The sequence below is a fragment of the Sinohyriopsis cumingii genome, unplaced genomic scaffold (genome assembly GCF_028554795.1).
Source record: "Sinohyriopsis cumingii isolate HCF-2022 unplaced genomic scaffold, ASM2855479v2 utg001110l, whole genome shotgun sequence".
In the NCBI taxonomy this organism is placed as follows: domain Eukaryota; kingdom Metazoa; phylum Mollusca; class Bivalvia; order Unionida; family Unionidae; genus Sinohyriopsis; species Sinohyriopsis cumingii.
Genome location: NW_028315961.1, coordinates 805,896 through 820,023, shown reverse-complemented (window position 1 = coordinate 820,023; position 14,128 = coordinate 805,896). Strand labels below are relative to the sequence as shown.

The following is a 14,128-nucleotide window of genomic DNA, read 5'->3' as shown; positions in this document are numbered from 1 at the left end:
CTACTAGTTCGGGTTCAGGTGCATGTTCTTTTTGCACGTCGGCAACTTCAGTACGAAGTTTTCCAAAACTTTCAAGTATTTCCTCACCAACAGGTGGAGGTTGAGCCGCAGCTATTTCCCTGGCTATGCCAGGTGGAAGATCTCGTAAAATCTTCTTTGTCTGTTTAGTTCTTCTTGCTATTTTTTCAGTTTGTTCTGCTGTTTGTTTTGATCCTGGAAGAAGATCTTCTTTGATGACAGTTGCAACTTTTTCAGTAGCTGCAGTGATGGGTTTAAACAGTTTTTTAGTTTCTTCTTCGTACTCAACTTGTGCTTCTTGCTGCGCTTGTAGATTTTTTCTAAATGAGTCTCTGACAGGAAGAAATTTTTTAATTGCTTCTAATCGTTCTCGTGCTATTCTTGCAGTATGAGATTCTGGATATACCATTATTTTAAATATAACAATTTTTTAATTGATATCAGCAGAGAGGGTGTAAATTTAATTAAACAGATATCATTAATATAATGAACAACTGTGCGTGGTTAATTCAAGGAACAACAAATAAATGCAACAAAAGGTGCCGTGGAGAATATTGCAAAAAACATAAATATATTTTAAAGAAAAATCCTCATGCTGGTTCACGAAGATGTGTTGGATGTAACAACGGCGTTAGAGGATTATATCAGATTTGCAAAACTTGCGGTGGAGATCGATGCAGAAGTTTGATGAACTATTACAGAAAAAGGAAGAACATAAATCCAAAAATAGAAAAACCACCATCAGAACTTGAATATTACTTGAAGAACAAAACAAAAGATTCCCATGATTCACATGATGATTCCCAAGATTGATAGCAGCAGAGGGGGTTTGTCTACAATTCTGTTTGGGACAAACAATAATCGTAGACGTGGTATTGACCTCTATGAAGGGTCACTATTTTTTTTGGTCTAAACACAAGGGTGACCATGCCCTTAAGTGGTCTGTTCACCCTCTCTGCTGCTTACCTTTTAGAGCAAAACCAAGATACCAAGTTAGACAACCCTTTTAAGATTTAAAAGTGAAATTCTTGTAATGAACACCAAATTAATACATTGTGATACTCAAGTGAAAAGATACAGGTTAAGTACTGATAGACATAAATGATTCATATAACATAGCAAAGTTGTCTTCAGCTGATTTAACACACAGTTATAATCTCTGTTTCAGGTGTAGATGGTCAGATGAATGTATTGTTTTCAGTGATACTGATCAGCACAATTTCCTACTGGATCAAATCATCGACAGTTGAGAACATGATCACAGAACATTAGTATTAATTGTCTACTTCCTTTGTAAAATTATGCAGTTGATTTTACGGTACATAATGTTTTTTGTCTTTGTACCTGTTAAATGTTCAGATAAATGTTACCATAGGAGCTTTCTGAGAGTATCTAATACACATACTGCAATAATGTTTGGAAAAATATTGGCATATGACAAGATGTCTACAGCCAGACGCAATATAAATACAAACATATACCAACACTAGAAAGTACTGATCATTAATGAAATCTATGAAAATAATTTCATCCAAAATAAAACCTTCCAAGCAAATGTAAGCATAAAACACAAGATAAAATATAAAATATGAAGATGTCAAATTTGTTTAAAGTATATAAAACAGTTTCAACATGCAGTTCAAGTCAAAATACTTCTTTCTCATTGGGTGGATGTTTTTAAGTTTGATGATGGAGTCTTCATTCCACATATTTTGCCATGTATGATGAACAGATTGATCTGAACCAAATATGAAATATTCTCATCTGATGAGGTGCAGATACACCCTGACCCAAACATGTCTGTTCTTGGCTATAAATCTTCTATGCATTTGAAAAAGTAAAACAGAAATATATTTGTCTGTCTTTGTTACATTCTATATTAATAAAGTTTTAATGAAACATGAAAGAAAGATGTATTTTCTGTACATTTTTACTCATTGCAATGGTCACTACATCTTTTAAGAACTATTTCACACAAGAACACTTTAAAAACCCTAACATGATGTTGGAACCTGTAATTTGCTGGATTGTAATATGGACCTATTTTATAATCATCACAGCTACATTGATGCTACTAATATCCATTATGCAGTTTTTTTCTTTCAAATGGCAAAAGAAATCAACAGAATTTCAAATTTGTTTGTCTTGTATGTGATTTGCAAGTACATAACAGTGATGATTTGGCAAACAGTGTTTTATAAGAAAAACTTTCCAACTATTATTTACAGATGACGGGACACTAGATGACTGACTCATAGCAACATTAATGTGCAAATCCAATATGCAAATTAATATTTGGAGTATTTGTCCCATAGGATTCACTGATGAACATATCTGATGCCAACACTGACATTATTACTTACACAGAACATCAACCTGTATCTGACTCGTGCTCATGCCAGTCTGTTGTGTCCCAACTGTTGGAATCATGGTGTTTTGGGCTGTACACGTATAGGTCCCATTGTTGTTCCTTGACACAGAGTTGAAGTACAATATGGAGGGCACTGAACCTTCCCCACTAGGAGTCCAAGATATCTTGTCAGGTGGTGGGTTACCATAGGCCTGGCAGGTTACACTGAGTGATTGGTTCTCTGTCACTTTGTATAGGCTAGTCAGACCCTGTATGGATGGGGGATCTGGAAAGAGAATTCTAAGATATTTGTCATGTCATCTGGAATAGATAGATACATAGTTCCCCCACTTTTCTAAATATAAATTTCCAGGTCTTTTCCAGGTTTTTTCCAGGATAAAATTAATTTTTTCAAGGTTAACGTATGACCATTAATGAATAGAATTGGGTTACCATTGGCCAGACAGTTGACATCAAGAGCCTGGTTCTCTATCACAACATATGGGCTAGTCAGACCCTGTATGGATGAAGGATCTGGAACAAAATTTGTAAGACATTCATCATTCATCTGGAATGCACTATTAGCAAGTGCGAGTTACCAATGAAACTCATTAAAAATAAAGAGCAGATGCCATCCATTGGACATTGACAAAACTCATGGTGGTAGTTGAAACAGGGGATGTAATGGGGCTACAGTATTTATTGGCTAAATACTCATTTTATAATTGTGTTGGGAATAACTGTCAACCAATTTTAATGATGTTATTCACTATTTGGTATAAATTTTCACTATTATTTTCAAGGTATCCAACCTCTGAAATATCAGTGATATACTCTAACAGGTTTCATTGATCATCACATGTACGCAAAAAAACATTTTTTGTTTTTGTTGTTGATTCACATCACAAGTTTCCTTCTTTCAAAACTTAGGGACATTTATTATGTGAAACAAGAGTAAAAAAAAGTGGAAATTCTATTTTTGTTTTATAATAATGTTAGTAAAATATCACTGCCACAATATCATTCGAAGTAATGGTGAAACTTCTAATCCTTAAGGAAATCTCCGAGTGCCAATTATGTAAATTTAAGTTCACTACAGACTCTGGAACTCATTTATCCATAATGAACCATATCTATGAAACCACATTTTGTATTTACAGTGTACTAATTTCGTTTGGTTGCCTTGCTATCTTTAATTACTTGTGTGTATGAACAGGCTAATGTAAAGTAGTTCTAAATATATCACATATATCAGTGATTGATTGATTAATTAAAATGAGCTGATCTGATACAGACAGTTACAGCCAGCTGTTACATATTTAGGATTAGCAAGCTTTCTAACTTTTCTTTTTTCCTTGATTTAATCTGATGCAAATGACATAATGATTGTGACAGAGCAATGCAAAGCTTCTTCTTGTAACTGAGTGTAGCAGTATAACAAAATGTATTTTGCAAGTTGGAGGTCAAAACACAGTGTTATGTATATCTATTTTTCTGTAACTTCTGGTATATTTTCTTTAATTTTTATTCATTGTCGTAAACTATATAGAATATTTTTTTATATAAATTGTGTGTTGACAATTAGTTGTTGTTGATTTTGTTGCTGTATGGTTTAATGCCATTTTTCAGCACACAATAGGCAATACATGGCAGCCAGTATTAATGGTGGAGGAAGAACCTGGGAAAACCCCGGAAAGAACCACCAACCCACAAGAAACTACTGGCAAGCTTTCTCACATACCCACATTGGCTGAATCCGAGGCTTGAACCCATGCAGACAGAGGTGAGATTGCAGTGATCCATAATGGAGAGCACTTTAGACCACTCGGCCACTCAGGGCCTTTGACAATTAGTAATAATAATCATAATAATAGGACTTAAAATGGCACCCATGGTGTATTTTTCTTAGTGACTAATGGGATATGGAAGTTTCAAAAAACTATGTGGATTCCCAATTATTGCATGAGGCCACGTATATGTAATTTGTAATAAATCATAGTGTATGTTGTCACATGGGGTCTATGCAAACTAATGTCACAATTTATGATGTATATAAGGAAAAATTAATCATTCAGTTTCTTTCTGATTTCTGGAGTCAATCACACTTTTTATGTTCCTGATGTAAGTTTGCACTGTATTTTATGTTGTACTTAAATAATATTTTGAGAGTAATATTATTTATTTGGACTGTTCAGTTGTGATAGAAAGTGCTCATTATTTGGACAATAATATTATTCTGGAACTGTTAAAAATTATTCAGAACAATTCTGGACAATGCCATCTTGACAATGTCATGGTTCTTGGAGGACCAGTACATTCCAGAATTGAAATCATATGGGACCCTAACCCTAACCCCAATAAGGAGATATTTTTGTAGCAAATGATCCTGCAGGGCTAAAGTGTTTGAGAAAAGAAATGAAAATTATTTTAATATATTTTGTTATTCTGCATTTTCTATATTGGAAAAAAGGGTGATTGACAGACATGCTGTCTATATTTGTCCATCCAGTATGTACATTGGACTCATATTTAACACCATTTTCAGGCCCAAAATCTATAATGGTATCTCCATTACCACTTTTTCCACCAACAGTAATCCGATATACTTCATAACTTTAAAAAGTATTGTCATCGTAATCAACATCAGCCAGTATTTGCGAAATGAAATCCTCATCTGAAGATGAACCATGCATAGAATCAGCCATTTGTGGGTTTCTAGCTAGCCCATATATTAAAGATGCATTTATAAAACTTCCTGGATGAGAGCTCACATTACGACATAACAATGTTCCAAGGAACAATGTGTCAATCAAATTTATTTTAGAAACAATTAATGTCATATGACAGGCAATTCAAATGGTGAGTTCCAGGCCAAATTTCACCAACACTGTAGTTTTCTCTCATCTGTCGACAGTTTAAAGATGTACAGAATGTTACCTTCACAACTTCTGAGAAAACAAATAATTTTCTGATTGATTTCATGCAGGTACAGCCTAATGAAAGGGCGTTCAAGTTAGCTAGTCTGACTAGTAAAGGGGGTAACCTATGTCAACATAGAAGGTTGTCAGCGAATTTCAACTTTTTCATAGACAATTGAACCTACATCCCAACAGAAATATCAAATAGGGGATGCCAGCGGTCAGAGGAAACTATGACTACTTTATGTTGAACAAGCTGTTGCAATAAAATAATTACCATGGAACTGGTGGGGAGGGGGGCACAATTATGAATGTCCCATGGTGTTAATTTGTAGAAGGTAAGTGAGTATTGTCACATATTTTTCATTTTAACTAACAAAAATGAGTGCATGTGCCTGCATCAGCCGTTTCAGGTGAATTCTCAATTTAAAGAATAAGAAGGCAACAAAGTCATCTATTATTACAATTGTTGATGATTAATGATGATTTTTTCCCACCACTTGTATAAAAAATATGTATTGTTACAGATAAAGTGCCAATGCATCGTTTTATAGATGAATTGGTTCACACTAATATTCCTTATTGTGGCCATATTGAGGGATAGTCATTTTAGAAAACCCCTGATGATATGACTATTCATTCCACAGAATTCCACAGAAGAAATGATGACACAACTTTCAAGCTGACTTCTGTGATGGCCATATTATGCTTCATATCAGTGCCATTTGCATTTCGGACCAAAATGTCTTTTTTTGAATAACCCAAATCCATATGACTTTCCATTCATAAGTAATGATATAAAGAATTATCTTGATGACTGAGGTGGTGACAATATTATTTTAGTGTTATGTATATTTGATTTGATTATATCTGATTTAATATATATTTATTTCAATTTAATTGTTTGTCAGTTTTAAATTGATTTTTAATTTTCATTACATGATATTGTAATGTAAATTTATTCACTAGAGATAAATACTTTTTCAGAAGATAGTTTGACCTTGACTGTTAGTTTATAAACACCAGGTGTTTATTTAAATCCTGACCTTGTTTCAGAATTTGTAGCAACCTTCAAAAACAAGTTCTACTTTATTTTAAAATGATTGGTTGTTTCTAAGGTCAAGATGGGAGTAAAAATAATTGGTTTTTATCAGGGTCACACTGGGTAAATGTGATCTGTAACAAGTACTTGCTTCTATAATCTTCCAGAAGATGATCACATAACCTTTTGTTTTAGAAAAAACATATGAACCATGTTTTGGAGAATTAATCTCAGTAGAAGCTGGGCTGTTAAACTTTTAGTTGTATGCTGTGCTGTTTTTTGGAGTTATTTCAAATTACTTGGATTCAAAAGGATTAATTTTTTTCTTCTGGAAAATACATGTGCTCATGTAATATTGTGGAACAAAGACAGTTTTTTATACACATTTATTCAGCTAACAGAAACCGGAGTGATAATTCTTGTTACTACAAGGAACTTAAGTATTCAACACTACAGATTGCAGCATATGTCATCATCTTCCATCTTGTATTCTTTGTTGGGATTTGAATGTGAAATCAGTAGAACATTTTGTTATTAGGACTACTAAAATTTGATTCTTGGATTATTCATAGATTATTTTTGGATTTGATTCTATAAAACCCTAAGTTCATATTTTTCATTTTTAAAAATTTTTTCCAGGGAAATAAATTATTGTATTTTTTCAAAACTTGTTGTTTTCACTCTTACTTGTGTTACTGTTTATTCGAGCCTAAACAAGTGACATAAGATTAGTGAAAACTTCATGTTGACATTATCATCTGTTTAGGATTAGCAATAACAACAATTTCAAGATGGCTACAATGGCAGCCATAATGGACATCAAGTCAGCACCTTGTCCATTTAAGACCAACTTGACAAAGAAACTTTTGGTGAAAAATCCCATTTAAATATAATATTCTGCTCAGGTAAATTTAAATTAAGACAAATTTTCAAGATGGCTATCAGGGCTATATTAAACATCAGGAGGAGTCTTGTTGTGAAAACCACATACTGATATTACTGTCAGTTCAGGAGGAGTAGTAAGACCTTTTTTTAAGATGACCACTGTGGCAGCAATATTGGATGTGCAGGCAGCATCATTTTCATCTAGGACAAGCTGGACCATGAGATGTATGTTTGTGTAAAGTTTTATGATATTCCCCCAAGTAGCTTTGGAGAAGAGCAATGACAAATTTGTGCTAACAGATGGATGACTGATAAAAGATGACAGCTTATGGACAACAAAATCACTACATACATTCTTCTGATTTATGACCAGTAGAGCTAATGATACAAAATTACCCAATTTGACAACAACAGAGTTATTTTAATTAAATACATATCTGAGCTTGAAAGTATCAGCAAAATTATGCTAACATCGCCATGGGGTGAGATATTTACTTGCAAGGTAGCACAAAAATGTGTACGAGAACAAATTGTGAATAATTCAATTAAGCTCTCTCAACATGTGAAGTAAAACTGCTATATTAACACATAACGTGAAGGTAATTCTTCCACAATATAAATAAAACAGTCACTAATGTCTGCAAATGGAAACAGAATGAAGTGCAATGTGCAAGGGCATGGTATCTGTGGTTTTGACCAGGGACATCCTACTATTCTATAATCTTCTGGCTTACCCTATGGAAGGATGAATTCTTATCATATGGTTGGGGTATTTCCCATATGGTAAAGAGCCAACTGCACAACATCAACATGTATGTATTACTGATACTAAAACAGGGAATATTCCAGTTCATATCATATCCCCATTGTGATCTCATCTATGGATATTCAATTTCCTGTTCAGAACCTTTTAGAAACAGATAGACACAATGTAAGCATTATTAACACCTACACAGAACATACACCTCTAAATATAAACACAGATATACACAATTACACACAATTTAAGCATTATCAATACTTACACAAAACATCCACCTCTATCTGTCTTGTGTTCATGCCTATCTGTTGTCCCCCAATTGTTGGTGTCATGGTGTTTTTGGCTGTACAATTGTAAGTCCCTTTGTTGTTCCTTGACACAGAGCTCAAGTACAAAATGGAGGATATAGAACCATCCCCAATGGGAGACCAAGAAATCTGGTCAGCTGGTGGATTGCTATTGCCCTGACAGGTCACATTGAGAGTTTGGTTCTCTATTACTTTGTATGGACTGATCTGCAATTGTATGTATGGGGGATCTGGAAAAGAAAAACAAATAATTAGAAGTACGGAGCAAATAAGAGACCATTAGTGTGTCAAAGCAGCCATCTATTTAATGCATATTAAAGGATAATAAATCTATGCTGTATATAGATTACATAGATGGACAGATATGCACATGTATGCCAAGGTGATTCCTACATGAAGTTTCTGTTAAGGCAGGTTTGTTATGTTGAACCACACCAATGTAGGATTGTCATGCTAAGCTTCTGCAAAGCCTGGGTTGTATTGTTGAGCTTTTACCAATTCAGAATTACTACAGTACCACTCACGTGTATTTTCAGAACCCCACACATCGCACTGGGGTCCTTAATCCCCTCTACTTTTGCTCTGCGACATTGCAATAAAATACTAACACATCACCACCTTGTCTCTGTCAGCACACCGAAGGCATCCCTACCATAGGGTAGCTTATTGGTTTTATCGATTGACATTTTAACAAGCAACACTGGACAACAAATTTTTACAAAAGTCATGTTACTGAAATAAAATTAGTCAATTCTTATCAATTTTTATGTGCTGAACACGAATATGACAGTCAAATTGCAAAATTGGCTCTAGTTTTTTTGTAATCTGCAAGAAATTAATGTTTACATAACGAAATGCATTCCAATAGTAAAAGGTCAACTGTAATAGCCTACCTATAAAAAATCAAGTCATTGACTACATCTTAGATTTCTTTGCCTGTCTCTTGTACAGCTGTTCGGGAGCATCTCTGAGGAGTGTCCAGCAGTAGTCAGCCAGCATTGTAGTGGACCATTTTCCCTGGTATCTTTGTTCCATTGTTGCGATATCTTGATGAAAACGTTCGCCGTGTTCATCACTAACAATACCACAGTTGCTAGGAAAGAAATCCAAATGGGAATGAAGGAAGTGAATCTTTAGAGACATATTGCAGCCAAGTTTCTTATACTTCATCAACATGTCTTCTACTAGTTCCTTATAGTTTTCTGCCCTAACATTTCCGAGGAAGTTTGTAGAAACTAGGCGAAAAGCATTCCATGCTTGTTTCGCGTCACCTTCCAGCAAGTTGTTGAACCGGTCATCTTTGAAAAGCTCTCGAATCTGAGGACCCACAAAAACTCCCTCTTTAATCTTTGCTTCGCTGAGTCGAGGGAATTTTTTATGCAGGTATCGGAATGCTGGCAAAGTCCGGTCAATGGCTTTCACGAAGTTCTTCATCAAACCTAGTTTGATGTGAAGGGGTGGTAGCAAGATTTTCTGAGCCTCAACCAGAGCTGGGTGTTGGATATTCTTCTCTCCAATGGCTACATTCTGCCTGTGAGTCCATTCCTTCCTCATGTAGTGCATTTCCCTTGCTCGGCTATCCCACTCGCATAAGAAACACATGTATTTTGTATATCCTTGCTGCAGTCCCATTAAAAGGGCAACTACCTTCAAATCACCACAGAGGTGCCAGCTGTACTTGTTATACTCAATGGAATTCAGTAGCTGCCTTAAGTTATCGTATGTCTCTTTCATGTGGACAGCATACGCTACTGGAATAGATGGAAGAATGTTTCCATTGTGCAAAAGCACAGCCTTGAGACTCAGTTTCGAAGAGTCCACAAATAGTCTCCATTCTTGTGGGTCATGAGTGATTTTTAAAGCATTCATGAGGCCCTCAATATCGGAACAGAATATCAGATTACTTTCCTTTCTGAAGAAAGGCTCCAATTGCTGGTGGCGCTTTCGATATGCAGTAATTGTGACATCTTCTTCTAGAAGATTCCATTGTTGGAGTCTTGATCCTAGCAATTCTGCCTTGTTCTTTGATAAGTCCAAATCACGAATCAGGTCATTTAGTTCTTCCTGTGTTATTCTGTGTGGGGTTGATGATGCACCACAGTGAAAATCTGGATCACTGCATGCTGATGGACCAGGAGAAGAACAGGTCGACTCACCTTTGTCTTCGTCAGATGAATCAAGAGAATATTCTGCTGGAGGTTCTGGAATAGGAAGTCCCTCACCATGTGGAACTGGTCTCAATGCAGACGGAATGTTTGGGTAGACTATTCTCGACTTCTTTCGCTTCGTTATTCCGCCGGAAAGAGGAGGAACCAAGCAGAAGTAACAGTCATTTAGGTGGTTGCTTGGCTCTCTCCACACCATTGGGACTGCAAACGGCATTGATGACCTTTTGCAATTCAACCACTGTGAAAGCTGTGTTGTACATGTAGCACAGCATATATGCGGAGCCCAAGGCTTGTCTTGGTCACCAACCTTGCATCCGAAGTAAAGATGATATGCCTTCTTCACTTGAGAATTGATACTTTTCTTCTGGTTGGCAAATGTCACTTCCCCAGAAATATAGCAAAAATTGTCCGCGGTATTAACACACTTTCGAGGCATTACTGTTCTTTATTGTACGTAAATGGATAAAATAATACGTTTTATGTAACAGTAGCTTGAACTGTCTCGCACAACGTCTAAAATATTTTAAATGCTGAACCTATCTGATTGTGCTTTATATAGTACACTGCTTACGTCAGCTTCAGCAGCCGCCTGGCATTAGTATAATAGGCCTACACATATATAGTACACTGCTGACGTCAACTTACTTCAGCAGCCGCATGGCATTAGTATTGCATTGCATCAGAAAATGATGCAATCAACTGTGGATGATGTGAGCATGATGGTATTATGCAATGTTACATCATTATTCCGGATGTTGCTGCAGTCCTACTGGAGAAATTTACACAGTGAAACATAGAAAATGAGGTATATGAATATCTTCAAAACGAGAGCCAATACAAATTTTTCACGGTTATATTCGTGTTCGGCACACCAAAATACTACAGATTAGGGCCTTTTCAAGTCAGTAATGATTTCACTGTTGACCAGTGCAATCAGTGAATACCACCCATGGACAGACCGATTAAAGAACAAATACTATTTTAGCAATTAGTGATCTCCTTTTTGATCACACATATGGACAACAGAAATTAATTTTAAAGTCTTGTATATTTCATACATTTAGAAACCACATGCACTGACTTCATGACAGGCCCACCTTGTTGAGGTTCTCTTGAATAGTGTCAATTTAAACATGAAAAGTAACCCTCTGAGGTTGTGACAATTAAATTCCATATAGCAGCTTCTGTTTGAAAACACAAACAACAAAAAAGAAAACACTGAATTTACTTTTAAATGAGAATGTGTTTAATCCTTAAGCAGTAATGGTCCTTTCACGAGATTGAAAATGCATGTACACAACTATCAGCTAGTTAAATTTATGAATTTATGTACTGTAAAGGACTGGCCATTTAATTTTACATGGCTAAAGCATTATTTCCGACTATTATTTCATTCATCACAAGATAAGTTTGTTGCAAGTAAAGCAAAGGAATGCTAGTGTCCTTATTTACACCACATTGCAGAATAAGACATAAGTTTTTAAGTATTTACCCCACCCCCCACCCCTTAGAAACTTAAATTGTCTCTCTCTAATAAAGACTTGGCCTCAGCAGATGTTCAGTAGAAATCAAGCAAGTGACAATTGTAAACACTTTTATAAAATGTAACCATTGGATGAAGATGTCAAATTCAGGTTGGGGGTGCATTTCTATCACACAAATGACTTGGCGCATTGCACTTAATACATGCAGCTCAAATCATGGTCCAGTCATTAACAATGGAAATTTTATTGATTGACATTTGAATAGCCGATGAATGATGACCTCCGACGGAAAGAGCAATACAACTTGCATGATTTGTAATCAGATACAATTTAAAGAATCAAGTAGTCTTAATTTATATCAAATATATAGGGACAATAACAAAATAAAAAGAAAAAAACAATCATGTCTATTCTGTACATTTAGAGAAGACTGATCGACTTCTTTAATTTGCAACATGTTTACACTTGTATTTTATTCAAATAAATCTGAACAAACTTATGCACTGACTTGATGAGAGGGCACACTGTAGTGATCTTCTCTTGAAAAGTGTTAAACTTGGTTTACAATCTTTTATGGAGTTAGGCTTGGTTAAATTTACATACTCAGTCCAGACACGGATGTCAGATTTACAATGTAAGAAGAGTACGCCCCCCACTAAGGCAGTTGTTCTCAAGGAATACACCAAAGTCTTCAATGGAATAGGTCTTTTCCCAGGGGAATGTACCATACACTTCGACCCCAAAGCTACACCTGTAGTACACCCTCCATGGTGAGTACCTGTCGCACTTCAAGACAGACTCAAAACTGAACTTGATCGCATTGAAAATGAAAATATTGCCCTAGTTACAACACCTACATCATGGGTAAATTCTATGGTTGAAAAGCAATCGGGTAAACCCATAAGATCTTAATAGAGCAATTTTGCGACCCTATTACTCTATGCATACATTAGACGATATCCTACCCCAATTATCAGGTGCAAAATACTTCAACCAAATTGGATGCACGGTCAGGATATTGGGCAATAAAATTGTCACGTGACTCTTCATACCTCACCTCTATTTGCGATGATATACTAGTTTTTGGAAATGTTCTCAAATTATACCTCAAAAAGGAATCCGGCTAAATGAGGAAAAACTAGAAGTAGATGTCACAGAAGTGCAGTAATTTGGCACATTCTGTCATCAAAAGGTCTAAAATCAGACCCTGCCAAAGTAGCAGTGGTCAGAGAAATGGAACCACGTGGAGTTAGAAATCATTCTTGGCATGGTTAACTACTTGTCCAAATTTGCCCAAAATTTAGCTGAGGGCACCAGTCCATTAAGACAACTGTTAGCAAAAGATGTAGAGTTTGCAAAGGACACTCTGCAAATAGATGCATTTCAAAAGGTCAAAGACATAATTACTATAAGCCTAGGACCTGTTCTGTTCTATTTTGACCCTAAGAAACCACTGACTTTGCAAGTTGATGTGTCAAAATATGGGCTTGGTGCCGCCCTAATACAAGATGATAAGCCCATGGCTTATGCTTTAAAATCATTGACTACAACCGAAATTAATTGTGCTCAGATAGAGAAAGAAATGTTCACTATACTGTTCAGATGCAAATGGTTCCATCAATATGTATACGTGAGAAAGGTACACGTTCAAACTGACCACTTTCCACTTGTCTCTATAATGAGCCCCTCTATGCAGCCCCACCGCGACTACAATGCATGCTTTTGCAACTGCAGCATTATGACATAGAGGTAAAACATTACCAAGGTAAGAACATACCTGTAACAGACACACTCTCCTGTAAGTTGTTAACTGATACACACCCCACCTTATCTGAAGGTATAGATCTGCATGTGCAGATGGTGTTATCAGCATTACCTGTATCTGATCGTAAGAAGGAAGAAATTCAATCTCTCACTGAACAAGACCCCCAACTGGTCATACTGAAACAGGTCATAATTGAAGGTTGGCCTGAAAAGAGGTCAAGTTGTCAATCAGAGATAATTGACTATTGGAATTATAGAGATACACTTTCAGTTGTAGATGGGTTAATCTTGAAAGGTCAAAAAATAGTCATACCACAAGTCCTCAGGCAGAAAATGCTAGAAACTGTACATTTAGGACACTTAGGTATTGAGAATTGTCTGAAAAGAGCCAGAGATGTCATGCTTTTGCCAAAAATCTCAGTTGACATTTC

At 35.8% G+C, this 14,128-nt stretch overlaps 1 protein-coding gene across 2 annotated transcripts in view; it reads right to left on the bottom strand.

Moving 5' to 3' along the window:
* The window catches only part of LOC149772829 (nephrin-like), a 267,846-nt gene that overhangs the window by 94,136 nt on the left and 159,582 nt on the right, over nucleotides 1-14,128 (bottom strand). For both annotated transcript variants that reach the window (XM_089947226.1, XM_089947227.1), the window contains 2 exons: nucleotides 8,239-8,511; nucleotides 2,382-2,654 (listed from right to left, as the gene is read on the bottom strand). In XM_089947226.1, the coding sequence (XP_089803352.1) occupies nucleotides 2,382-2,654; nucleotides 8,239-8,511 (546 nt within the window). The remainder of the gene's footprint in view (nucleotides 1-2,381; nucleotides 2,655-8,238; nucleotides 8,512-14,128) is intronic.